The 25,117-nt window shown below is 42.6% G+C and overlaps 1 protein-coding gene across 5 annotated transcripts; it reads left to right on the top strand.

Annotated features, from left to right (window-relative positions):
* The first annotated feature begins 2,911 nt into the window (after nucleotides 1-2,911).
* On the top strand, nucleotides 2,912-10,179 carry LOC121846537. 5 transcript variants are annotated; one of them, XM_042322209.1, is made up of 6 exons: nucleotides 2,912-3,165; nucleotides 4,008-5,548; nucleotides 6,056-6,153; nucleotides 6,370-6,584; nucleotides 6,700-6,832; nucleotides 8,953-10,179. In XM_042322209.1, exons 4-6 carry the CDS (start codon nucleotides 6,386-6,388, stop codon nucleotides 9,476-9,478), a joined length of 858 nt encoding a protein of 285 aa, XP_042178143.1. In that variant the 5' UTR covers nucleotides 2,912-3,165; nucleotides 4,008-5,548; nucleotides 6,056-6,153; nucleotides 6,370-6,385; the 3' UTR covers nucleotides 9,479-10,179. The 5 variants fall into 5 exon arrangements, with proteins under 5 accessions (XP_042178143.1, XP_042178142.1, XP_042178140.1 ...); XM_042322208.1 differs by having other exon boundaries at nucleotides 4,008-6,153; XM_042322206.1 differs by having other exon boundaries at nucleotides 6,056-6,584.
* The last annotated feature ends 14,938 nt before the right edge of the window (nucleotides 10,180-25,117 follow it).

Consider the following 25,117-nt stretch of genomic DNA (forward strand, 5'->3'; position numbering starts at 1 on the left):
TACTAATGACTGCATATAATGCACCACCCCGGTCTACCACCGTTATTGTTGCTCACGTTCTTAAGTTTTGTTTTTGTGTCTTTTACTTTCGTTTTTTTACAGCAGCTTCAAACAGCTGAAAATACAATATTTTTGGTGATGGGAAATATGTTTCACAGCGGTTTAGATAGTACAATGATTCTCTACACTATACTATCTTATTTTGTCACATAAACTGAAATTAGGCAAACTATTAGAGTGTTAGCAACCAGGAAATTACGGAGCGATTTATGTATAGTGCAACTTTTAATCATCTCTGTCCTCCTTATCCCTTTACATATCTCTCTCTCTTTCTCTCTTTCTCTCTCTCTTTCTCTCTCTCTCTCTTGCTCTCTTTCTCTGTCTGAATCACATACAAAGACACACCGATCAGTGGCAGTCAGTGCCGTTTAAGATGGGGGACAACGATTTTTATTTTTATGAGCATGGTATTATTTCTATTCGAGCATATTGGATGACTGTCATTCATATTCCATTCCCCCAGATCAATGTAATAGCGATAGCTTTAGGCTACTACATGATACTTACATTTAACCTATACCCATTATAAGGTTGCTACAACCTAGCCTATGAATGAAAGTTTACAAGGTATGCTAGGTAAACGGGTCGAGAGAATTTTGAATAGTCAAGGTGACAGACATGTACACATTCAATACCGCCTTATGCACTCTTGCCTGCATCTAGCTGATCTACGGTGCAATCTTTAGTCAAACAGTTGCAAACTTGAGTTTCTATTGGACAAATTCAGGTATGTTTATCCCCATTTCATTCCGTTTGCTTCCATTTAAGAAAAGTTTTTCAACAGAATCGGTGGAATGAATACATCTCTGATCACACGCAAACACAGTTCACTGTCATAGGAGCCACAATACATACAGCATAATCCCTTTGATTGTTGTATAATTTCTTCTTGCATCTACACGCTCTCCTCGCTCTCCTCCTCTCACCTTTTCCCTTCAGTGCACAACACATCAGCTGTCTGTGACCAGGCGAAAAAACCTTTCCAAGCCAAACCTTCATACCATAACCACTACACACAGCCTACATCATTATCACCATATTATAACGTCATAGTCAACATAGCTACTAGAACTAACGCGCTAGTAAACATGCTACAATCAGGATGGACGGAAACAAGCTATCCTCCGGCTACACCATAGTGCTACCCTACAGAGCTCTGTTGAGGCTACTGTAGACCTTCATTGTGAAACAGTGTGTTTTAATCAATTAATTGGTGATGTGAATATATTTAGTATAGTTTCACTATTTACATTTTTCTGAAATTCACTGAGGAGGATGATCCTCCACCTCCTCCCCTGAGGAGCCTTCACTGACACACACATACACACATAACAGATAGCCCTGCCTGCGACTCCAAAACCAATGTCACCCTCGGCCTAAGACGTTGGTTTCTCCTGTGGGAGACCAGAGTTCTGATCCCACCCTTGACACACACACACACAGCACAGATAACAGGCAGCAGAGTGATGGTGTGTGGTTCAAAGCTGAACAGAGCAGGGTCAGGTACGGTGCTAGAGGCAGCAGCTAAAAACAGCGTTTTACCGATCGATATGAGATAAAGAAGAGGAGAGATACAAGTCTGTGTTTCATCTTTTCCTCCATATGGGCCTCCCTCATTCCTACTCTCCTCCCGAGATGCTTCGCTATTGATTCGACATGAGAGCAGGGTGAGGGAGTTGTGTGTTTGTGTGTATTTGGTTTTACTATCCTTGTGGACACAGAAGTCCCACAAGTAAAACAAGTACAATTCTGACAAATCTGGACATTTTGCCGGTCCCCACAAGGAAAAGGGCTATTTTAAGTTAAGGGTTATGTTTAGGGTTAGGGTTACAATTAAGGTTATGTTTACAATTAGGGTAAACATTAAGGTTAGGGTTAGGGAAAATAGGATTTAGAATGGGAATCAATTGTTTGGTCCACACAAGGATAGTAAAACAAGTGTGTGTGTGTGTGTGTGTGTGTGTGTGTGTGTGTGTGTGTGTGTGTGTGTGTGTGTGTGTGTGTGTGTGTGTGTGTGTGTGTGTGTGTGTGCGTGTGTGTGTGCATGTGCATGTGTGTGTGTGTAAAACAAATGAAATACTGTGGAACTTGTATCATTCCAATAATTTTCTCTAAATAACAGCTTACAAAACGGGTTTCCTTTCCTGGACAGTTTGACATCCCATCACTGACTGACCCAAATCACGCTAATCCATCCATAAACCCCATGGCCTGCCCTGCCTGGGTTAGAATAGAACCACAAGCCTCAGCCTATCACCCAGATTACAAGGAAACCCCTCTGCAATCACAGCATCTGTCAAGAGGTCCTGATCATTATAGCACACTGCTGTTAATACAAGGTTGCTGGTTCAAACCCTATCCTTGCTGATTGATTCCCCTACATTTCTTATAATAGATGCATCTGACCGTGATGACAGGTGATGGTTAGTTGCAGTTTAGCACACAGCCCTAATTGGGGCGGCAGGTAGCCTAGTGGTCAGAGTGTTGGGCCAGAAGCCAAAAGGTTGCTAGATTGAATATACATTTGTAGTTCTGCCCCTGAACAAGGCATTTAACCCATTGTTCCTAGGGCATCATTGTAAATAAGAATTTGTTCTTAACTGATTTGCCTAGTTAAACAAAGGTTAAAATACCCTTTATTTTCCCATGCCAGCATAATTTGATATAGGCCAAGGTCAATGCCTAGCGTTGCACTAGTCTAATTGTGCTTTCACTAGTCTAATAGTGCTTTCACTAGTCTAATAGTGCTTTCAAACCACTATCAAGTATTTTGCATAAATCTCCTAACTCTGTTCCTCTCCCTCTGGTTTCCATGGTGATCTAGAGACTGACACTGGTTAAATAGCTTTGTCCCGAGACCTCGTTACGGATAGTTACATCATGGTTGGTAAAGGGTGCGGGAGAAATCCTCGTTCTCCCCGCAGAAATACTGACATTCTATCGGACATGGTTCTTTCATAAACTAGGTCTATATGTCATAAAACAAAACGCAGTTATTTTGCAGTAATTCCGGAATATACACTACTATCGTGCGTATCATCTGTTATGGATACAGAAACATTGTAATTTTCTTCTGGCACAATCTGCCCTCAAGGAAGTTATCATGTGAGTTTTACAGAGTGAAATTCTCCTTTGTTATTTTCTTTCCTTGTGGTTTTGTAACAAACGTTTTTATTTCCAACAGCAACATATGTGACTATGGTGGAGGGATATTGACAATTTTGCTGTGTGTTATATCTTACATTTTGGATCGCCTGACTGATGGCTACATTATATACGGTACATTTTGAAGGATCCGCGCAGTGGCGCGTACTTTCTATTTGGGCAATTCCCTCTTGTAGTGTACATTTGATTTATCAAAGCCTACACCATGTATAATTTAAATAATTTTTAAATGGTAACATCGTTTTTTTATGATTGTGCTTGATGGTGTAATGTAAGAGTTCGTACAGTGATTCTGTGTGATGTGAAAGTTTGAAGTGTAGCCTACTCCTTCCTGTAAGTGCTCTCCAGTTGTATCCTGCTCTAGCTCTCTGGTAGAACCCAGATTGAGGCGTGGGAGTCCAGCATACAATACTACAGAAGCCTGTAGAACCACTTTGTGTGTGTGTGTGTGTGTGTGTGTGTGTGTGAGAGAGAGAGAGAGAGAGAGAGAGAGAGAGAGAGAGAGAGCCATCCATAAGCGAATTGAAAGAATATGAACATCTCCACTGCCTCTCTGCCATAATTATCACCATTTAAAATGCTAATTTCCTCTCTCCTGCAGGTGCCCAGACAGTGTATGAGACTAAATTGCTTGTCATAGCCGGTCACTCAAAGCTAATGACTGCCTCTGCTCTCTCATTACGCCTGTTGATGGTGAATTATGGCCGCTGTTGATACAAAAGGGAATTTATGCCAGGAACTCAACTCTTTCTAAGCAGATTCTCCTCCTCTTCCTTGTGCAGGGTTCATTCCAGCCCACTGGAGCTAATAGAAGCAGAGAGATGGAGATGATTGTGTCCTGCTAGACCCTTCTTGCTAATGTAGCCTCCCTGTGTGTGAGGGTACTACTCCGTCTACTAAGAGGTTCAGACTTTTATGGCACAGGTGGTAGTGCACTTACCTCGCAACCATAGTGTTGCTGGTTCAAGCTCTGAGTGTCAGAGGTGGGTTTTCTGAGATATTTTTTGATTGTATATTTAACTTTTTTTATTTTTTTTATTATCTATTTGACTTTCTTTGGCAATGTAAAAATATTTTTCCCATGCCAATAAAGCCCTTTGAATTGAATTGAGAGAGAGAGAGAGAGAGAGAGGGGATGTGTAGATGCTTATAGCCCATGGGTCTGGTTAGCTGCGACAGTGTGTGAGATACCCATGGTGCACTTGGGGAGTGGTAATGCAAAATACAGTGGGTGGACAGTACTGCACACACACACACAAACCCCACAGAAACCCTGAGGAAGTTGACTGCTTTGATGGGAACATCAGTCTCACCATCAGACACTGACCAAAGCAGGCTGTGCTACGTGGGCAGAATAAGCTGGGCTGTAGATACACACACACAAACACTTTGATAAAACACAGGCCATGCATAAATCTCTCGCTCCTTCTTTATCTCTGTTCCACACTCACACATCTCTGCTTTCAAACTACAGCACCAAAAACACTATCTGGCGCGCGTGCTCTCTCTCTCTTTCGAGAAAGGGCCACACACACACATACACACACTTCCTGTTGGGGTGAGTCAGACCCCATGGAGAGTAATGATGGGCAATGATTACATTGAGTCAACAGTCAACATGATCTAACAGCCCAGCATAGCAACACCACAACACAAGAAACATATATATAGAGAGAGTGGGTGGGGGGAGAAAGAGAGAGAGAGAGCACGAGAAGGGGAGGAGAGGGGGAGAAAGTGAGAGAACAAATACACACGCTCCGTGTTTGGAACTATGTCAGTGATGGTGATATGTCTGTGTGTTTACTTGGGTGTTACATGCAACCATACACAATATAGGACGAGTGTAAAGCATGCTTTAACATGATCTGACTGTAATTCATAAATAAGAGAAGGAAAACTGCAGTGAGAAAAGGATTAAAGAGACGAATGACATGAATGAAAGAGACAGATGAAATGAATGACGTTCTGTACGGTACTGTGTGAGATCTATATAGACTGTATAGACTGTATAGACTGTATTATAGACTAACTGTATAACTGACGTGTAAGAGTTGATGGAAGTGGCACATACGGTATAGTGTTAATTGGCAGGCCTGTTTTGCCCCGTCCATAACTTACTACTGAGACCTACAGGAGCCAGGCCCCCAGTCCCTCAGTCCCCCAGGGCCTGACCAGGGATGTTACTGATGCAGCTAATGGTAACCATACAGGAAACACCATCAAGGCAGAAAACAAACATTCAATACAACACCAAGACCCATTGGGCATCAGATCAATCTGGAGGGAATGCTATTTGAGTCCGAAAAGGATGTTCATATGATAGGTAAGATAAAGAAAATCTTGCCGAGAGCATATCCAACTGACAATCTCTTAGGAAAAAATATATAAACTATTGGAACCACAACTTAAAAATAACTGATATTGGCACAAGATGGAGGGAGTGTTGGAACATAACTAATGAAATGACAGTTAACGAAAAATGTATGTTTAATCCATTATAAACTAATGTATAGAATTTATTATACAAGAGACAAATTTCACAAATTCTACAGCACAACGGCAGAGTCATGTCTCAAGTGTAAAACTAACAATGACTCAATAATCCTTCTGGGAATGTTCTAAAGTCTAAAAGTTATGGGCGGAGATAGAACGTTGGCTGTCATAAGTATTACAATGTAAATGTACTTTTAAGACATGGCATATGAGGGTGCAGTTAGATACCCTATGGGTTGGATAATACTTGTCTTGTCAATCATCTTGAAAAATGTGTACTTTCCTCCGTCATTAACACAATGGAAAGGTCAAATGCTTTTTTATCTAAATGTTGAAGGTGCATGGGTGACGGAGAGAAACAAAATGGTGCAGTTTGAGGCCATGTAGCGGAGAGTGATGCTGGAGATGTGGGTGTGAGCATGTGGGTCTGGCCAGGTGGGTCTGGGCAAGATATAATGCAAAGAAAAAGTCTTACAAAAAATGTAAACATCGTACAATTTTTTTTCCTAAATTAACACCTTCAACCTCTCAGTGTAATGGCTCATTTGTTAGATTGACAGATGTAGGGATGCAGGTTGTCACCCAGGTGATCCGATCTTTCAGTTGTACAGTAGTAGACAGTATCTAACTCTATGTATTTATGTATGTCAGGAGGTGTGAGAGAGCCATGCGTGGTGGTGGTGGTGGTGGTGGTGGTGGCAGGGGGCTGTGGCAGGGCAGCGAGGCCCAAAGGAGAGAGGAGCACAGAGCTCAGGCTCGCCTGCAGGGGGGGTTACAGAGACTGGAGCAGGCCACAAGCTACCACCTCAACACACTCACCACAGAACAACGAAGACTACACAGAGACATGCTCAACATCAGGACCGGTGAGAGAGATGCTTGTGTGTGTGTGTACGTGTGTGTGTGCATGTGTCTGTGTGTGTGTGTGCGCGTGCATGTGTGTGTGCGTGTGTGAGCTGACCTGTACCTGTGTGACCCCAGGTAACCCCAGGAGGAGGAGCCTTCACCCTCTGGTGTCGCAACCTGTCAACCCTGACCCCTCCCATCTCTCCATGCCCTGCAGGACTACCCTACCCACAATCCCACGGGCCACCAGAGACCCAAAGAAACACAGGTGAGCTCTTCACATCAGAGATAAACCAAACATGTTTAAATCACTGTGGGTTCCTGTCTCAGGCAGACTGCATCAGCTCAAAGCCACACAGGGCAATTGCTTTACTTCACGAGATGAAACAGCATGAAGTTTTTGCTGTGCAGTTTGCTTATTTCTTTATGATGACAGCCTTACAGCCTACAGCCCTACCCCAGTTTATTACAGAGCTACCACAACACTGTCAACTGTACAGTGAAGCTGGGACTCTTTTTGTTAAAGGGTTAATGTAACATGTTCATAGAAGAATGAAGCTAATCTGTGGAGTGCTAGATTATATAACAGGACCTTCATAGGGCTAATCTAATCCTGGCCCAGATGGTTGAGAGAAGAACTGACAGGCTGTCAGGTTAACCTTGGCATTAGTACTTGTCCTTTCAGTTTCTTTGATAATTTCACTTTAGTTGCTGTGAAAAAGCCAAGTAATAACAAGTATAGAATGTCAGTGTTGACTAATCAAACCCCTGATAATAAATTATCTCTGGAGATGGCCAACCCTTCTTCAGGAGAGCCTATACCCTCCTGCATTATTTTGTTCTATCCCTGCTCTAACACACCTGATTATTCTAATCAGCTGCTCACCAGGATGTTGATTAGCCAGAGCAAAAGCCTGCACAGTGCATAATCAGAAGGGGAAGTGCTTTCCAGGTGGAATGTTAGCCAGCCCAGAATTTGCCAACTGAAAACATTTTGCAACAGTAACATCTATTTATTTTTCCAACTCAATGAATGCACGAGAAATATCTATAGAGTTTAAACTTTAAAGAGAAAATCACATGCCATTCATGGGTTGCACAGCAAGATCAGTGAGTGGATGTGCACATTTTTCAAGATTACAGTATATCTCCCTGTTCTTCCATGCAGAAATTGTATCCATGTGTTTGCACTGTCATTGCATATCTACACATGTAAAGTTACTCATGATCTTTGTTATGGGATGGTAGTGTGTGTGTGTGTGTGTGTGTGTGTGTGTGTGTGTGTGTGTGTGTGTGTGTGTGTGTGTGTGTGTGTGTGTGTGTGTGTGTGTGTGTGTGTGTGTGTGTGTGTGTGTGTGTGTGTGTGTGTGTGAAGTAACTTCACTGTATGTGGGAATAGGATTTTTCTGTGTGCGTTTGTGGGGAGGATAGGGTGATGGTGTGTCTGCCTGACTGTATGCTTGCATGTGTGGTTTCCATGAGAGTTTGTGAACCCCCCCGCAGCAGTCTGATTGGTGGATGGGGATTTTAAGCAAGCGGACTGGTTATTTATGCTAATCAAGGGGGCAGATAACGAGACGCTTAAAACCTCACTCTGAGATACACACAAACACACACACAGCTCTCTGTCAATGTGGGTTTGACTATCATCCTCTTGAGAGAGAGAGAGAGAGAGAGAGAGAGAGAGAGAGAGAGAGAGAGAGAGAGAGAGAGAGAGAAATTAGTGTGTGTGCGTTTGAGAGACATTCACAATTATAGCTCATATCCCATATATATGCATATTCTATTGCTTCATACCCCCTTCCCCTCTCTCCTACTGTTAGGCTGCTGGGCTTTCCCCTCTCTTACTGTTAACTAGTGTATGTGGGCGGTTTACAAACACTGTTCTATACTACTCTACATACAGATACTGCTTCTCCAGTGATGTGTGTCTCTGTTTTTCTCTGTGCTGTGGCTTGGCAGGGATCCATGCTGGCTCTTTTAACAGACTGATTCTAAACTCATTTTCTTTTATGATGTGCATCCCTCTGCCAACTTCTAGTGGATTTATAGTCCCCTTCCTGGTTTCATTTTTTTCTTTCTCCCTCCCTCTATCTCTTTCTCTGTTGTTCAATGCAGCATTTTACTGAATCCACAAAGCAGGCCCCTTGTTTGTTTGTGTGTGTGTCTGGGTATGATTGTTTTGTTGTCCAAAAACATTTGTTATAGCCAATAAACAGACACTGAGTCACAACATGGTGACACAAGGTGGATACTGATAGTTTGTTGTGTGTGTGTGTGTGTGCGTACGTGTGTATGCATTTGTGTGTTGTCTGACTGATTATCTCTATTTCTCTCTCCCTCTCTCTCTCTCTCTCTCGCACTCTGTCTCCCCCCTCATTGTCTCAGGTCAGTGAAAGCTGTGTGTGGGGGAGTGTCTGGTCTGGCTGCACTCCAGGCTCGGGTCCATGACTTCCTCTGCAGCTCTGCAGACCCACAGAGACAGGGGACAGAGAGCTCAGTGGTGCCACTCTGTCTGCCAGACCTCAAACTGCAGCCTGCAGCAGAATTGACCAGCACTGGGCTGGGGGAGAGAGGGGAAGTGGAAGGTAGGGAGGGGAGAGCTGAGAGAGAGAGAGAATATGTGAGGGGGAGAGAGGGGAGGGCAACGAGAAAGAAGGAGGAAGAGAACGGGAGGACAGACAGAGACAGAGAGAAAGAGGAGTATTATCCTCTCCCTCCTCCCCCCTCCGACATCCTCGCTGCTGATGGTCGGCCCAGAACGCTTCACCTCCTGCCTGATTTCAACCAATCACTGGCCGAGGCTCGTAAAGCTCGCTACATCCGTTACCGAGGTCGACCCCCCTGCGAGAGGGAGCTGTCAATCACTGAGATATTCGCCAGGGGCAACACAGGTTCCATCCACAGATTCTGAAAAGAGAATAACCCTGTAAGACAGAACAAATCCTGTGAGTGTGGCTAGTAGTGTGTGACTTTTCTTTTAACCTGGGACCTCCGCGCATGTGTTAGTCCATTAAGCAAAAGCCTTAGTACTTGCTCGGGGAGCTATAGCAAGTCTTCAGGTCTCAGGTAAGGTTACTCATCATGCGAGCGTGGTTCAGCAAACCACTTCCGTTATATCATGGACACCTCCATAAACATTAGATCCATTCCAACCTACTATGTTTGGACTACATTGTGTCATACTGAACAGGGCTTTGGTCGCTGATACACCTGTTCTGTGCCAAACTGACAATGCATCTTATTCAGTGTTTCTATTGTATTAGGCAAGTTAGTTAAGAACAAATTATTATTTACAATGACAGCCTACCAGGGAATAGTGGGTTAACTGCCTTGTTCAGGGGCAGAACAACTGATTTTTACATTGGGGATTCAATCCAGCAACCTTTCAGTTACTGGCCCAACGCTCTAACCATGAGGCTACCTGCCACCCTGTGAATGTATATCTGTGAATGTAGCATTTGAGATTTGCTCAATGTGAAAGTCCATAATATCTATTGTGTTAAATCATGTACCTGATTGAAATTCTCAATGTATGTAAAGTATAATGTTTAAAACTGTTGGCTCATGAATCATGATTTATCGCAATAAAATAGAGGCCATGAGGTGGTTGCATCAGTGCCTCTGTAGTGTGTGTGTGTGAGGAGAATGCCCCCTGGCGACAGCTATAGATATTGGTTTACATATATTGCCATTCAATGACCATAAATACTTATTTATTTTGTATCACAATGCTATGATAAACCTATATATATATATATATATATATATATATATAAAGGTATGTTCTGTGGTATTATTAATCTTGTATGAAATCTATTGTTTTAAGCCATGGACAACTCAGGCTTTATGCTTAGTCAGTGTTGTGTGTCAGTAACCAAGGCGACGAGTGCGTCCAACAATGAAAAGAGAGAAAAAGAAGAGGAGGGTGACCAAACAGGTTGGAGTACTATTTAGGAGGCTCAACTTTGAACTTTGAATTAGTCGTATGTACAGGGTACACATGGTATACATAGTCTAACAAGATGCTTACTTGCAGATTTCGTCTTGATAATGCAACAACAATAAGAAATACTAAAACCTAAAAATACAAACAGCTCAATAGACTAGAATAAACATTTTAGCATAAATTTATAGTCCAATATTTCCATGTGTTTTGGGCAAGGGGGTATTAGGGGACAAGTGTTTAAATGGTGCATTATTTACCAATAATAATAAGGCTGGTAGCAGCAGAACATGGTGGGTGTAACATGAATGCAAATGCATATGCGTGTGTGTGTGTGTGCACCCGTGTGTGTGATGTCTTCTGTTTCTGTGTGTCTCCCATAGGAGCTGATCTGAAGGAGAGAGCTGAGATGAACCACTCGGACTCCGATCTATTTGTTCACGGACTGCTCGGTGGGTGGTGTGTGTGTGGGCCAGGGGCTTCCCCCAGACTAGTTCAGCCTTCAGCCTGTTCTCATGCTAGTACAGCTCACCCCCATCCTCATAATATGTAATGTTATGATATGGGGGTAGTTTAGTGTTAGCACACAGTTAGGCAACACACTGCCAGGATACACTTCCACACTGCAGGCTGCAGGTTTTTCTTTGGTGGCCATGAGGCCTTTTGTTTGTTTTGTGTTTGGGCATGTCTTTGGTATTTTTCCTTTTTTGAGCATATTTAAGTTTCGTCACCATCTGAACAAATAATAATCTGCTTGGACTGGCCGATTAAGAGGTCAAAAAGGAGCTGGTCCTGGACCTAAGGTAAGGTGGCAGTCGCTTACGCTTATTACTCACATTTATGCACATCAAATATATTATATTTATGCACAGGATGAGCCTGCAGGAAGGGTACCACCTGAGGTTGGAGGATGGCTTCCCTGTAATGCACATTGTTGAGATTGCCTGCACATCAAATAAATTAGCAGGCTATTTATTGGTTTCATAACAATAACTAGATCTGTCTGATCTCTCCACATGGTGTTCTACTCTCTGGGTGTTGCGTTGCTATGGACATTGCATTGCTATGACAGCCACTTTGCCCATGCCAACGGTTGTCATGGTGGATGGCTTCGCCTTAGGAGGGGGTCTGGAGCTGGCGCTTGCCTGTGACCTTCGCACTGCCAGGCAGTGACCTCTAACCTATCACCATAAGCCAGGCTGAAACACAGTTCCATACCGACAGGGGTGATAGTAAGCTGGTCCGGTACAGTGTCCCGGCAACTTAACGGTAAAACATGAGCCTATCACAATAATTACACAAAATGCCAAGAACTATAGACTTTAACACAGTTAAACATTACTTCATGTCAAAGGCATGAAAATGTACGAATTGACTTGAAACCGAGTGGTCTACGCTTCAAATTATGTTGTGGTTCGACAAGAACACTTTGCCAAGGCGGAGATGAGTGGCCCATCCCGAGACGCGCACGGACAGCAGTGGACGCATCAATTTAGACTACAAGTGTACGCCTAATGACAATCGCAGAATGCTATTACAATACACGTTTAGGTGTTTTGTAAAATGCTTCTTTCCCGTCATCAAATTGTGGGTGCACAGTGCACTATTTGGATGCTTGAATTATTTTGTGAGTGAACGAAGATTCACAGGTAGCCTAGAGAGCACTTTTTAAAAAGTGATTGACAATCAGATGAGAACATCATTAATGGTTGTTTGTTCATCTTTACTCGTCCCACAGAGATTATATGAAATTAATTATATATGTAATTCTCTGACTACACCTAGGCTATGAACAAAATGTTTATAGGGAGAGGCCCATACCAATAAGACATTTTATCTACCTTCACCCCTATATACCGAGATACTTTGCTCACTTCTGGCCATGTGATTTATTAGAAGAACATGGTGTTACGTGATTTACAACAATCATTTGATATTATGGGGAGAAGGGATGCATGTTATTTAGATTAGGGGAAATTAATAGCCCGATAATAAACATGATAACCTGAAAAACAAAGTACACAAACAAAACTGAAAATAGAAAAAAACAACCATTAGAGGGGTATAAATCGAAGTCTCCAGTCTACTTACATCTGCTGCTTCTGCGACAGACTATCCTTAAACCAAATAATTGAGGTACCGTATCGACAAGTTTTTTTAATATATTTTTTTTATCTGACTCGGCTAGCGATAAATAAAATGGTTATTTTGATATTTTTTAAATTTAGTATTGACCACTGATCTTGATTAATCTATAGGAAGAAATTAGTTGATGATACGTAGTTGGCATACAAGTATTTGTAGGCTACTGTAAATCATAGTCTTGATCTTGTGAATTAATGATGCACTTTGTCAATCTCTCTGCCAATTCCGGGTTGCTAAAATTCTAATAGTTCACCTAATTTCAGTTTGTGACAAAACAAGCAAGTGTAGAGAATCGTTGTACCATCTAAACCACTGTGAGATACATTTTCCATACCCAAAAAGATTGTATATGTAGTTGTTTTAAAGCTGTTGTAAACAAGTAAAAGATGCAAAAAAATAAACTTCAGCTTGGGAAGCAACTTTTTTCTTTATTTACACATTTGTACATTTATGTGGTTATTAAGTATGCTGGTCTATGTCAAATCACGGATTGTTTATGTTTCAAGTTCAGGTCTTTTAGGTTTATCTTTGTGGTGATCTGTCTAGTACAATCACAGAGATAATCAAATTAATCACAAATTCAAATCAATTAAATGAAACATTTAAGCATTAATTGTGTGTTGGTGAAGCAGCCCACTAAACAACAGACTGAACTGACCCTGACCCTGAACCCAGTAGTTTCCCTAGAATGCCTTGCGCAGCGCAGTGAACCAGAGTTCAGTGACGTGTCAGAACAAAGTGCACAATCGAATGTCCGATTCTGACTAGAAACTCTTTAAATTATATGGCAATGGGGGACACTAGTCAAAGGTGAGGGACACCATTACACCTGTATCACTATGCATTTGTCCCATTTCAAATGTCATTTTAATTGTCTTGTGTTTGACATTCAGAACACCCCCCCCCATCTCTGAACTAGCCTGGCTGACGCGACCCACATGACTCACAGCGCAGGGAGAGCTTTAATCACACTAGGCTGGAAATTAGGCCGTTCATGCAATATTCGCTCAGAAATTGTGCAACGGGTTTGATTGGTTCTTGCAAATGTTTATTTTCTGAGGTTGAGAATTTGAAAGGATTTGAAAATCCAACCGTTGAAATGGAAGTGAGGGGGGGTGTTACTCTGGGGCTGTGCATGTGGGTGTTTGAATGAGAAAGACACAGCGGAGAGCCAACCAATAATTATTATTATTTTCTTGTCTGTATCAAGCAGCTCACTTAATGTCAGACTGAACTGTGACTCTGAACTTGTATCCATGTGTCCCCAGTAGGGCTGAGCTGACGAGTGAAGTGTCCACACCAATTTTCATTATGGAATCGGCTGAGAACCCCAGTGAATTGTGAGACTCTACTACAACTGTATCACAATGCATGACATATTATATGTTGACAGTAAAGTACCAGGGCACATATATGTAAAGCGTAGGAGTGCCCCTCAGACAATTAGGTAACTCCCCATCTCTATTTTACGGTTGTAAGTATTCAAGGAAATTGTCTAATAGCGGAGTGAATGTAAAATTACAACGCAATAATATTCCTTTCATAGACATTAGGTATAACATTTATTGTATATTTGATAGTCAATTCTTTCATTGATAAGTGTCTTTATTGACCAGTGTTCCACCCAGCTAATCTCCCTTTTTCAGGACCCTGTCTTTCAAAGATAATTCATCAAAATCCAAATAACTTCACAGCTCTTCATCGTAAAGGGTTTAAACACTGTTTCCCATGCTTGTTCAATGAACCATAAACAATGAATGAACATGCACCTGTGGAACGGTCATTAAGACACTAACAGCTCACAGACGGTAGGCAATTAAGGTCACAGTTATGAAAACTTAAAACACTAAAGAGGCTTTTCTCCTGACTCTGAAAAATACCAAAAGAAAGATGCCCAGGGTCCCTGCTCATCTGCGTGAATGTGCCTTAGGCATGCTGCAAGGAGGCATGAGGACTGCAGATGTGGCGCGGGCAATTTATTACCATGTCTGTACTGTGAGACACTAAAGACAGCGCTACAGGGAGACAGAATGGACAGCTGATCGTCCTCACAGTGGCAGACCACGTGTAACAACACCTGCACAGGATCGGTACATCCGAACATGACACCTGCGGGACAGGTACAGGATGGCAACAACAACTGCCCAAGTTACACCAGGAACGCACAATCCCTCCATCAGTGCTCAGACTGTCTGCAGTAGGCTGAGAGAGGCTGGACTGAGGGCTTGTAGGCCTGTTGTAAGGCAGGTCCTCACCAGACATCACCGGCAACAACGTCACCTATAGGCACAAACCCATCTTCACTGACGAGTTGCGGTTTTGTCTCACCAGGGGTGATGGTTGGATTCGTGTTTATCGTCTAAGGAATGAGCGTTACACCGAGGTCTGTACTCTGAAGCAGGATCGATTTGGAGGTGGAGGGTCCGTCATGGTCTGGGGCGCTGTGTCACAGCATCTTCGGACTGAGCTTGTTGTCATTCCAGGCAATCTCAACGCTGTGCGTTACATGGAAGACGTCCTCCTCCCTCGCGTGGTTCCCTTCCCGCAGGCTCATCCTGACACGACCCTCCAGCATGACAATGCCACCAGCCATACTGCTCGTTCTGTGCGTGATTTCCTGCAACACCGGAATGTCAGTGTTCTGCCATGGCCAGCGAAGAGCCCGGATCTCAATCCCATTGAGCATGTCTGGAACCTGTTGGATCTGAGGGCTAGGGCCATTCCCCCCAGAAATGTCCGGGAACTTGCAGGTGCCTTGGTGGAAGAGTGGGGTAACATCTCACAGCAAGAACTGGCAAATCTGGTGCAGTCCATGAGGAGGAGATGCACTGCAGTACTTAATGCAGCTGGTGGCCACACCAGATACTGACTGTTACTTTTGATTTTGACCCCCCCTTTGTTCAGGGACACAATTCTGTTAGTCAAATGTCTGTGGAACTTGTTCAGTTTGTCTGTTGAATCTTGTGTAAATATTTGTATGAACATATGTTAAGTTTGCTGAAAATAAACGCAGTTGACAGTGAGAGGACATTTCTTTTTTTGTTGAGTTTAGTTACACTTATCTAATGTATTCTAGTACAATCATTCGTGATTGAATTGGTCAAATTCTATTCACCAAGCTCAATGTTCAACTATGAATGACGGAGTACTGTATGTGCTCAGAGTAAAGTATGAGGTCCTTATCAGTGTCACACCCTGATCTTTCACCTGTCTTTGTGCTTGTCTCCACCCCTCACCAGTTGTCTCCCATCTCCCCTCATTATCCCCTATGTATTTATACCTGTGTTGTCAGTTGCTAGTTTGTTCTGTTCGTCAAACCAACCAGCATCCCCCCCTTGCTCCAGTCTGTTTCTAGTTCCTGTTTTCTAGTTTTGACATTCTGCCTGTGTTATGACTTCTATGAATGGTGAGTGGAGGAGTCAAGCGCAGAGAGCAGGTAATTCCATACGTGGATCTTTTATTCCAAAGACAGCAGAGACACGGACATGCAAAACACAAGGGTGCATGAAACAACCCGTCCAAAATACACAGGACTAAAACTGTCCGGAAAAATATAGATCACACTAATACACCAACACCAATAAACAGAGAACAAACCCACACAATACCCAGCGGGCCTAGTGCCCTTAAATAGCCTACAAACAAAACTAACTCAAAACAGGTGTAACCAATAGACCCAATTAACAGAAACAAAAGGAAAGGGAATCGATGGCAGCTAATGGGCCGGCGACGACGACCGCCGAGCGCCGCCTGAACAGGAAGAGGCACCATCTTCGGCAGGATTCGTGACAGCCTGCCCTGACCCTGAGACTGCCTGTTGTTCTGTACCTTTTGGACTCTGATCTGGAGCAGCCCATTTAACACAAGACTGAAATGTGTTCCTGGCCTTAGCCTGTCTGGTACACATTATTAGCCCACAATATGATCTCCCTAAGGACGCAAAGGTGAGAGGTTCTACTACACCTCTATCTATGCATGATGTTCAGCGTAAAATGCCCGAGGCGATTTTAATCCCATTTCAATGGTCTTGTTTTTAACCAAAACTTCCTTCGATCTTAAATGTGAAGTGTTTTAAACAAAACCAACATTTCTTTCAATTTGCAGAACGGATTTGAGGAAAAGATCTAGAAGACTGAAAATGCTGTTCTTTGTACATTTGTACTTTGTTATTAATCTTATAGACCAGCAGATGTCACACTCATTGGCATCTTTAGGATATTTGATAGTCAAGTTATACATTGATAAGTGTCTCTTGGTGCATTTCAATCGATAGGTGTTAACTCTGTTTTATTGATGTGTTGGCTATTGATCTGTTTTTTTTTCTTCTATCACTCCAGTGAGAAATTCATCGCTGATCTTTTGAGGGATGTGAAACATGTCACATCAGTTAGACATCATATCACTGAGTACAATTTCAATCTGCCTTTCCCTATTCTAAATCCAGAACGGCATCATGTCCTACATACCGTGTGGTACACCATTTTCTAACTTCTAAAACATCAGGTCTCAAATGTAAACTTAACCCTCTAGTATTAATGAATGAACACCATATTTAAGTTTGGTTTTATTTTATTTGTTGACAAGCTTGCACTAGTTCAGACCATATAGATTGAGTTTTATGTAATTGTGGTTTTGTACTGTCACGTTGCGTTCATAGAATATAAAACATACATGTAAAGTGTTGGTCCCATGTTTCATGAGCTGAAATAAAAATGTTCCATACCCACACAAAGCTTATTTTGATAACTTTGTGCATACCTTTTGTTTACATCCCCGTTAGTGAGTGAGAAATGTTCACTAACAGGGATGTAAACAAATGTGTGCACAAGGTTTTATTGAAATAAGCTTTTTGTGCGTATGGAAAAATGTATTAAAGCTTTGCCAAGATAAATCATCCAACTGACAGGTGTGGCATATCAAGAAGCTGATTAAACAGCATGATTATTACAAAGGCCACTTTAAAATGGGCAGTTCTGTCACAACACAATGCCGCCGATGTCTCGTTTCCAGGGAGTGTGCATGCAGACTGCAGGAATGTCCACCAGAGCTGTTGACAGAGAATTGAATGTTAATTTCTCAACCACTATTGTTTTAGGGAATTTGGAATTTGGGAATTACGTCCAACCGGCCTCACAAATGCAGACCACGTGCAACCATGCCAGCCCAGGACCTCCACATCCGACTTCTTCACCTGCTGGATCGTCTGAGACCAACCACCTTCAGATCCACGCCCCAAACGTTTTATTATTATTATCTTTTTTAAGGTGTCTGTAACCAACCGATCCATATCTGTATTCCCAGTCATGTGAAAACCATAGATTAGGGCCTTATGACTTCGTTGCATGAACTGTAACTTAGTAAATTCTTAAATTGTTGTGTTTTATATTTTTGTTCTGTATATGAATGTAGGCTTGGAGTATGTGTCTGTTTCGCTCAAGGCAATTTGCATATACCCCAGAATGTTATGAAGCGTGATCAGATGAATTGCAATTAATTGCAAAGTCCCTCTTTGCCATACAAATGAACTGAATCCCCCCAAAAAAATTCCACTGCATTTCAGCCCTGCCACAAAAGGACCAGCTGTCAGTGACATGTCAGTGATTCTCTGTGAGTGTTGACGAGGACAAGGCTGGAGATCACTCTGTCATGCTGATTGAGTTCAAATAACAGACTGGAAGCTTCAAAAGGAGGGTGGTGCTTGGGATCATTGTTCTTCCTCTGTCAACCATGGAACACATCTTTTATTTTTGTTTTGTTTTTTTGAATTTTTACCCCTTTTTTTAATCCCTTTTTCTCCCCAATGTCGTGGTATCCAATTGTTAGTAGCTACTATCTTGTCTCATCCCTACAACTCCCATATGGGCTCGGGAGAAACGAATGTTGAAATTCATACGTCCTCTGATACACAACCCAACCAAGCCGCACTGCTTCTTAACACAGCGCGCATCCAACCCGGAAGCCAGCTGCACCAATGTGTCGGAGGAAACACTGTGCACCTGGCAACCTTGGTTGGTGTGCACTGCGCCCGGCCCACCACAGGAGTCGCTGGTGCGCAATGAGACAAGGATATCCCTACCGGCCAAGCCCTCCCTAACCCGGACAACGCTAGGCCAATGGTGCGTCACCCCACGGACCTCCCGGTCGCGGCCGGTTACGACAGAGCCTGGGCGCGAACCCAGAGTCTCTGGTGGCACTGCTGGCGCTGCAGTACAGCGCCCTTAACCACTGTGCCACCCGGGAGGCCCACGTGCCGTCATCATTGCTTTGCACAAAAAGGGCTTCACAGGCAAGGATATTGCTGCCAGTAAGATTGCACCTAAATGAACCATTTATCGGATCATCAAGAGAGGAGAGTGGTTCAATTGTGAAGAAGGCTTCAGGGCGCCCAAGAAAGTCCAGCAAGCGCCAGGACCGTCTCCTAGTTGAATCAGCTGCGGGATCGGGGCACCACCAGTACAGAGCTTGCTCAGGAATGGCAGCAGGCAAGTGTGAGTGCATCTGCACGCACAGTGAAGGCGAAGACTTTTGGAGGATGGCCTGGTGTCAAGAAGGGCAGCAAAGAAGCCACTTCTCTCCAGGAAAAACATCAAAGCAACGGCTAATGAGGTATCCCCCTATTGTGCAAAGCAATGATGACGGCTAATGGTGATCGTAATGAAATATTAAAGGTTTCAGTGTCAAGTGAATTTTGGGTAGAATCAATCCACACTGCTCTAGGCTACTGTGGACTGTGGAGTAGTGCAAGATTATATAAGATTAGGATTCAAGTAAATGTAAATCTCTTACAAATACACAAAGGTGGTAGCAGGAATTGACAGAGCCAGACACTTAAGGCAGGGAAATATCCCCTCATGATGTGTTGAGTAAACCAAATTTAAAGGATGTGCCAAGTAGGACACTAGCAAAACCCTGCTTATAAGTAGGATCCTCCAGAGCAGTGGTGGTCAGTTTCTTAAATTTAAAAAATAACTTTCACGACTATTGCTTATCTTGATCGACGCTTGTGATGATATGGTTGCTGGTCTCAGGGACATAGTTACCCTCCTTATCAGCCTTCTTCCGTAGAACAAGGTAGGTTCCTAGGGAGCCACAACAAGATGTGTCAAGAGGAGAATAATGAGTCTCTGTCCACATACACCCAGTGCACTGTATTAAAAAGTAATAGGCCTATACTGTCTCCCTGTATTGTCACTGACTTAAAAAGAGGCTATTCATGTACATAATTTACCCCATAACAAGCAAGTCAAGCTGAGAGGGGCTAGCCATGCAGGGTAATGAGTGGTTGTGGTAACTACACAAGATCTGTGAGAAACAACTTCATGGATATTATTTTTATTAGTGGAGGCTGCTTAGGGGAGGACGGATCATAATGGCTGCAATGGAGTCAAAGAATGGTATCAAACACATCAAAGGTGTGGTTTCCATGTGGTTGATACCACTCCAATGACTCCATTTCAGCCATTATTATGAGCTGTCCTCCCCTCAGCAGCCTCCACAATTCTAATGTACAGTATATTACATTTATATTCTGCAGCATCTGAGTTACACGCATACATACATATCAGTCTAAATACAGGTAACTGCCAAAATAATGGGAAAGCTTGAGTAAATGAGTGAAACAAATTATATTGAAAGTAGGTGCTTCCACACAGGTGTGGCTCCTGAGTTAATTTAGCAATTGTCATCCTGTCATGCTGAAGGTTATGTTTAAAATCCTGTCATGGCAGAGGATGACAATGCCCCAATCCACAGGGCATGAGTGGTCACTGAATGGTTTGATGAGCATGAAAACAATATAAGCCATGGGGGTCTGTCACCAGATCTCAAACCAATTGCGCACTTATTGGAGATTCTAGAGCGGCACCTGATTTTATTAGTCACTCTCACTCCGATATATTAACATGGCGTAAGTCATGGCAAAATGTGTAGAATTGCAGGAAATTGGCTTCAAAACGGCAAAAAATAATAATCCACCCTATGGCTAAATGTGTATAATTGCATCAGACTTGCTTTAAAACTGCAACATTTTCTCTACGCCCCATTGCAAAATGTGTAGAATTGCAGGAAATTATATTTTATATTTTATATTCTTCAAAGTAGCCACCCTTTGCCTTGATGACAGCTTAGCACACTCTTGGCATTCTCTCAACCAGCTTCATGAGGTAGTCATCTGGAATGCATTTTGATTAACAGGTGTGCCTTGTTAAAAGTTAATTTGTGGAATGTTTTTCCTTACAGCCAATCAGTTGTGTTGTGACAAGGTTGGGGTGGTATACAGAAGATAGCACTATTTGGTAAAGACCAAGTCCATATTATAGCAAAAACAGCTCAAATAAGCAAAAGGAATCGACAGTCCACCATTCCTTTAAGACATGAACGTCAGTCAATGCGGAAAATGTCAAGAACTTTTAAAGTTTCTTAAAGTACAGTCGCAAAACCATCAAGCGCTATGATGTAACTGGCCTCCATGAGGACCGCCACAGGAAAGGAAGACCCAGAGTTACCTCTGTTGCAGAGGATACGTTCATTAGAGTTACCAGCCTCTGAAATTGCAGCCCAAATAAACGCTTCACACAGTTCAAGTAACCGACACATCTCAATATCAATTGTTCAGAGGTATATTGCATGAATCAGGCCTTCATGGTCGAATTGCTGCAAAGAATCCACTACTAGAGGTCACAAATAAGAAGAAGAGACTTGCATGGGCCAAGAAACACGAGCAATGGACATTAGACGAGGGGAAATCTGTCCTTTGGTCTGATGAGTACAAATTTGAGATTTTTGGTTTCAACTGCCGTGTCTTTGTGAGACGCAGAGTAGGTGAACGGGTGATCTCCACATGTGTAGTTCCCACCGTGAAGCATGGAGGAGGTGTGATGGTGTGTGGGTGCTTTGCTGGTAACACTGTCAGTGATGTATTTAGAATTCAAGGCACACTAAACCAGCATGGCCACAGCATTCTGCAGCGATACGCCATCCCATGTGGTTTGCGCTTAGTGGGACTATAATTTGTTTTTCAACAGGACAATGACCCACCACACCTCCAGGCTGTGTAAGGGCTATTTGACCAAGAAGGAGAGTGGTGGAGTGCTGCATACCTGGCCTCCACAATCACTCAACTTCAACCCAATTGAGATGGTTTGAGATGAGTTGAACCACAGAGTGAAAGAAAAGCATCCAACAAGTGCTCAGCATATGTGGGAACTCCTTCAAGACTGTTGGAAAAGCAGCCCAGTTGAAGCTAGTTGAGAGAATGGCAAGAGTGTGCAAAGCTGTCATCAAGGGTGGCTACTTTGAAGAATCTAAAATATATTTAGATTTGTTTAACACTTTTTTGGTTGCTACATGATTCCATTTGTGTTATTTCATAGTTTTGATGTCTTCACTATTATTCTACAATGTAGAAAATAGTAAAAATAAAGAAAACCCTTGAATAAGAACTTTTGACTGGTACTGTATAAGTCCACTTATCTGAAATGTTGAAGCTTTTTTATTTTGACCCCATTTGGTTTGTTATTTAGGTGAAATGCTCGTTTATGATTTGGCATATTTTAGGCATTTTTTTTACAGTCCAATTTTTTATCTTAATTGAGTTTTTTTCTTACTTATTTTAAAGCACTTTTACATGATTCTATCATATGGAGTGCAGCTGTACATGCTAATGATAAGCACAAACAATCTTGATTTATTTGTACATCAATTAATTTAGTTACCAGCAATGTGCAAACTATATGTTGAGAGAAATTTGCGTTTTTGATAACTCTGAGTCTATTATTTTATATAATTTGTAAAACAAGCTTATTTAGTTGCCATTTCTTTAACATTTTGTATACCAACGTATTTAATTGGAAATAATGTTTAATGTTTGAATGCTAAATGTATTTAAACATTTAACATGATTTCACTCTCATTTTGTGTTTTTCGCTCTGACCGACACATCAGTTAGTCTATACTCCCACCGTTGCTTAATGACAAAGCCAAGCGGACCCCCCCCCCACACACACATTCTCCCATCACATCCCCACACACTCTCCCATCACATCCCCACACACCCATCACTGTCTCTTTCTCACACACACACACACACACACACACACACACACACACACACACACACACACACACACACACACACACACACACACACACACACACACACACACACACACACTCCCATCACATCCACACCACAGGAGGTCGGGAGGACGAGCTCGTGGTAATGGCTGGAGCGGAATGAGTGGAACGGTATCAAATACATTAAACACATAGCTTCCATGTGCTTGATGCCATTCCATTTACACCGTTCCAGCCATTATTATGAGCTGTCCTCCCCTCAGCAGCCTCTACTGATCCACACCCATAATTTACCATCATGAAATCGTGTTTTTTTGCATGAGTTCAGCCTCATTCTCTCTCTCCCTACCTCCTCTCCTGTAGGGGGCAGTCAGTGACTCCCCAGAGCGGTGGGCTTTGCCCTGGCTAAAGAGCTGATCTTCACTGGTAGGAGAGTGGATGGACAGAGGGCTGTGGACATCGGACTGGTCAACAGAGCTACAGAGTAGAACCCAGATGGAGACGCTGCCTATTGATACTACCACAGGTTAGACGCACGCATACACACTAATACACGGGAGATGCAGTGGAGGCAGCTGAGAGGAGAATGGCTCATAATAATGACTGGATAGTCAGTTGGCTAGCAACAAGGACAAGAAGCTGCCATGAGGGGAAACATATTCGGCTGGTTCCAGCTAGTTGTATCTTGTTCTTGATACCATGTCTTGTTTTGATGTGTTTTGACTGATTTAATATCCATGCTAATATGGCAAAGAAACAACCCTTCTATAGCTAATCTCATGCTTTTTGACACATTTTGCCAAGCGGCTGAGAGAAAATATAGATGTTTTAGACTTAATTTCCTGCTAAGGCAAAATTTCAGGGGTGTGTGATACGCCAGTGCCCTTCTCCTCCTCTCCAGGCATCTGTCAGTTCAAATTTCTCTCACTCAATCTCAGATGCCAGCAGTTGACAGGGGCACCTCGGCAGTCAAGTGGAGAAACAGTCCACAAATAACATATGCACACACACACAAACTAGTTATTTGCAGTCGCACGGCTTGGAGGACATATTTATGTATCTGAGAATGTTTTAGGACGAAAAACCATACTGATTATTTTCTCCATTCCACAGTGATGAGTGATTGAAGGCTATACTGAGAAAAAATATAAACGCAACATGCCGCAATTTCAAAGATTTTACTGAGTTACAGTTCATATAAGGAAATCAGTCAACTGAAATAAATACATTTGGCCCTAATATATGGATTTCACATGACCCATGAGGCAGGGGTGCAGCCATGGGTGGGGCCTGGGAGGGCATAGGCCCACCCACTGGGGAGCTTGGCCCAGCCAAACAGAATGAGTTTTAACCCACACAAATAATTTATTACTAACAGAAATACCCCCAGGTTTGAACCGGGGTAACCTGCTAGCTAAAGTCTTGCCGTTTGTATGCCTTCAGAAAGTATTCCTACCCCTTGACTTATTCCACATTTTGTTGTTACAGCCTGAATTCAAAATGGATTCAATATATTTTATTTCACCAATCTACACACAATACCCAATAATGACAAAGTGAAAACATGTTTTAAGAAATGTTTGCACATTTTTGTAAAATTTAAATACATATCTAATTTACATATGTATTCACACCCCTTTGCTACGACACTCCTAATTTAGCTCTGGTGCATCCATTTTCCTTTGATCATCCTTGAGATATCACTACAACTTGGAGTCATGTGGCCAATTCAATTGTTTGGACATGTTTTAGAAAGAAACACACCTGTGAATGTCAGAGCAGAAACTATGCCAAGGAACTGTCCATAAATCTCAGAGATAGAATTGTGATGAGGTATATATGTAGGGAAGAGTATAAAACCATTTCTAGAGTGTTGAAAGTTTCCAAGAGCACAGTTGTCTCCATCATTGGGAAAAAATATCGAATTACCCAGACTCTGCCAAACTGAGAAACCGGGCAAGAAGGACCTTGGTCAGGTAGGTGACCAAGAACCCAATGTCTACTCTGACAGAACTACTCTTTGGCCTGAATGCAAAGCGCTATGTCTGGAGAAAACCAGGCACAACTCATCACCCATCTAACACCATCCATACCGTGAAGCATGGTGGTGGCAGCATCATGCTATGGGGATGCTTTTCATCGGCAGGGACTGGGAGACTGGTAAGGATAGAGGGAACAATGAATGGAGCCAAATACAGGCAACTCCTTGATGAGAACCTGCTTCAGAGTGCAAAAGACCTTAGACTGGAGGCATAGATATACTTTCCAACAGGACAATGACTCCAAGTATACAGCCAAACCAATGCTGGAATGGCTTCAGAACAAGAATGTGAAAGTCATTGAGTGGCCCAGCTAAAGCCCAGACTTGAATTCCATTTGAAAATCCGT

This window comes from Oncorhynchus tshawytscha, linkage group LG05 (genome assembly GCF_018296145.1).
Source record: "Oncorhynchus tshawytscha isolate Ot180627B linkage group LG05, Otsh_v2.0, whole genome shotgun sequence".
Lineage (NCBI taxonomy): Eukaryota > Metazoa > Chordata > Actinopteri > Salmoniformes > Salmonidae > Oncorhynchus > Oncorhynchus tshawytscha.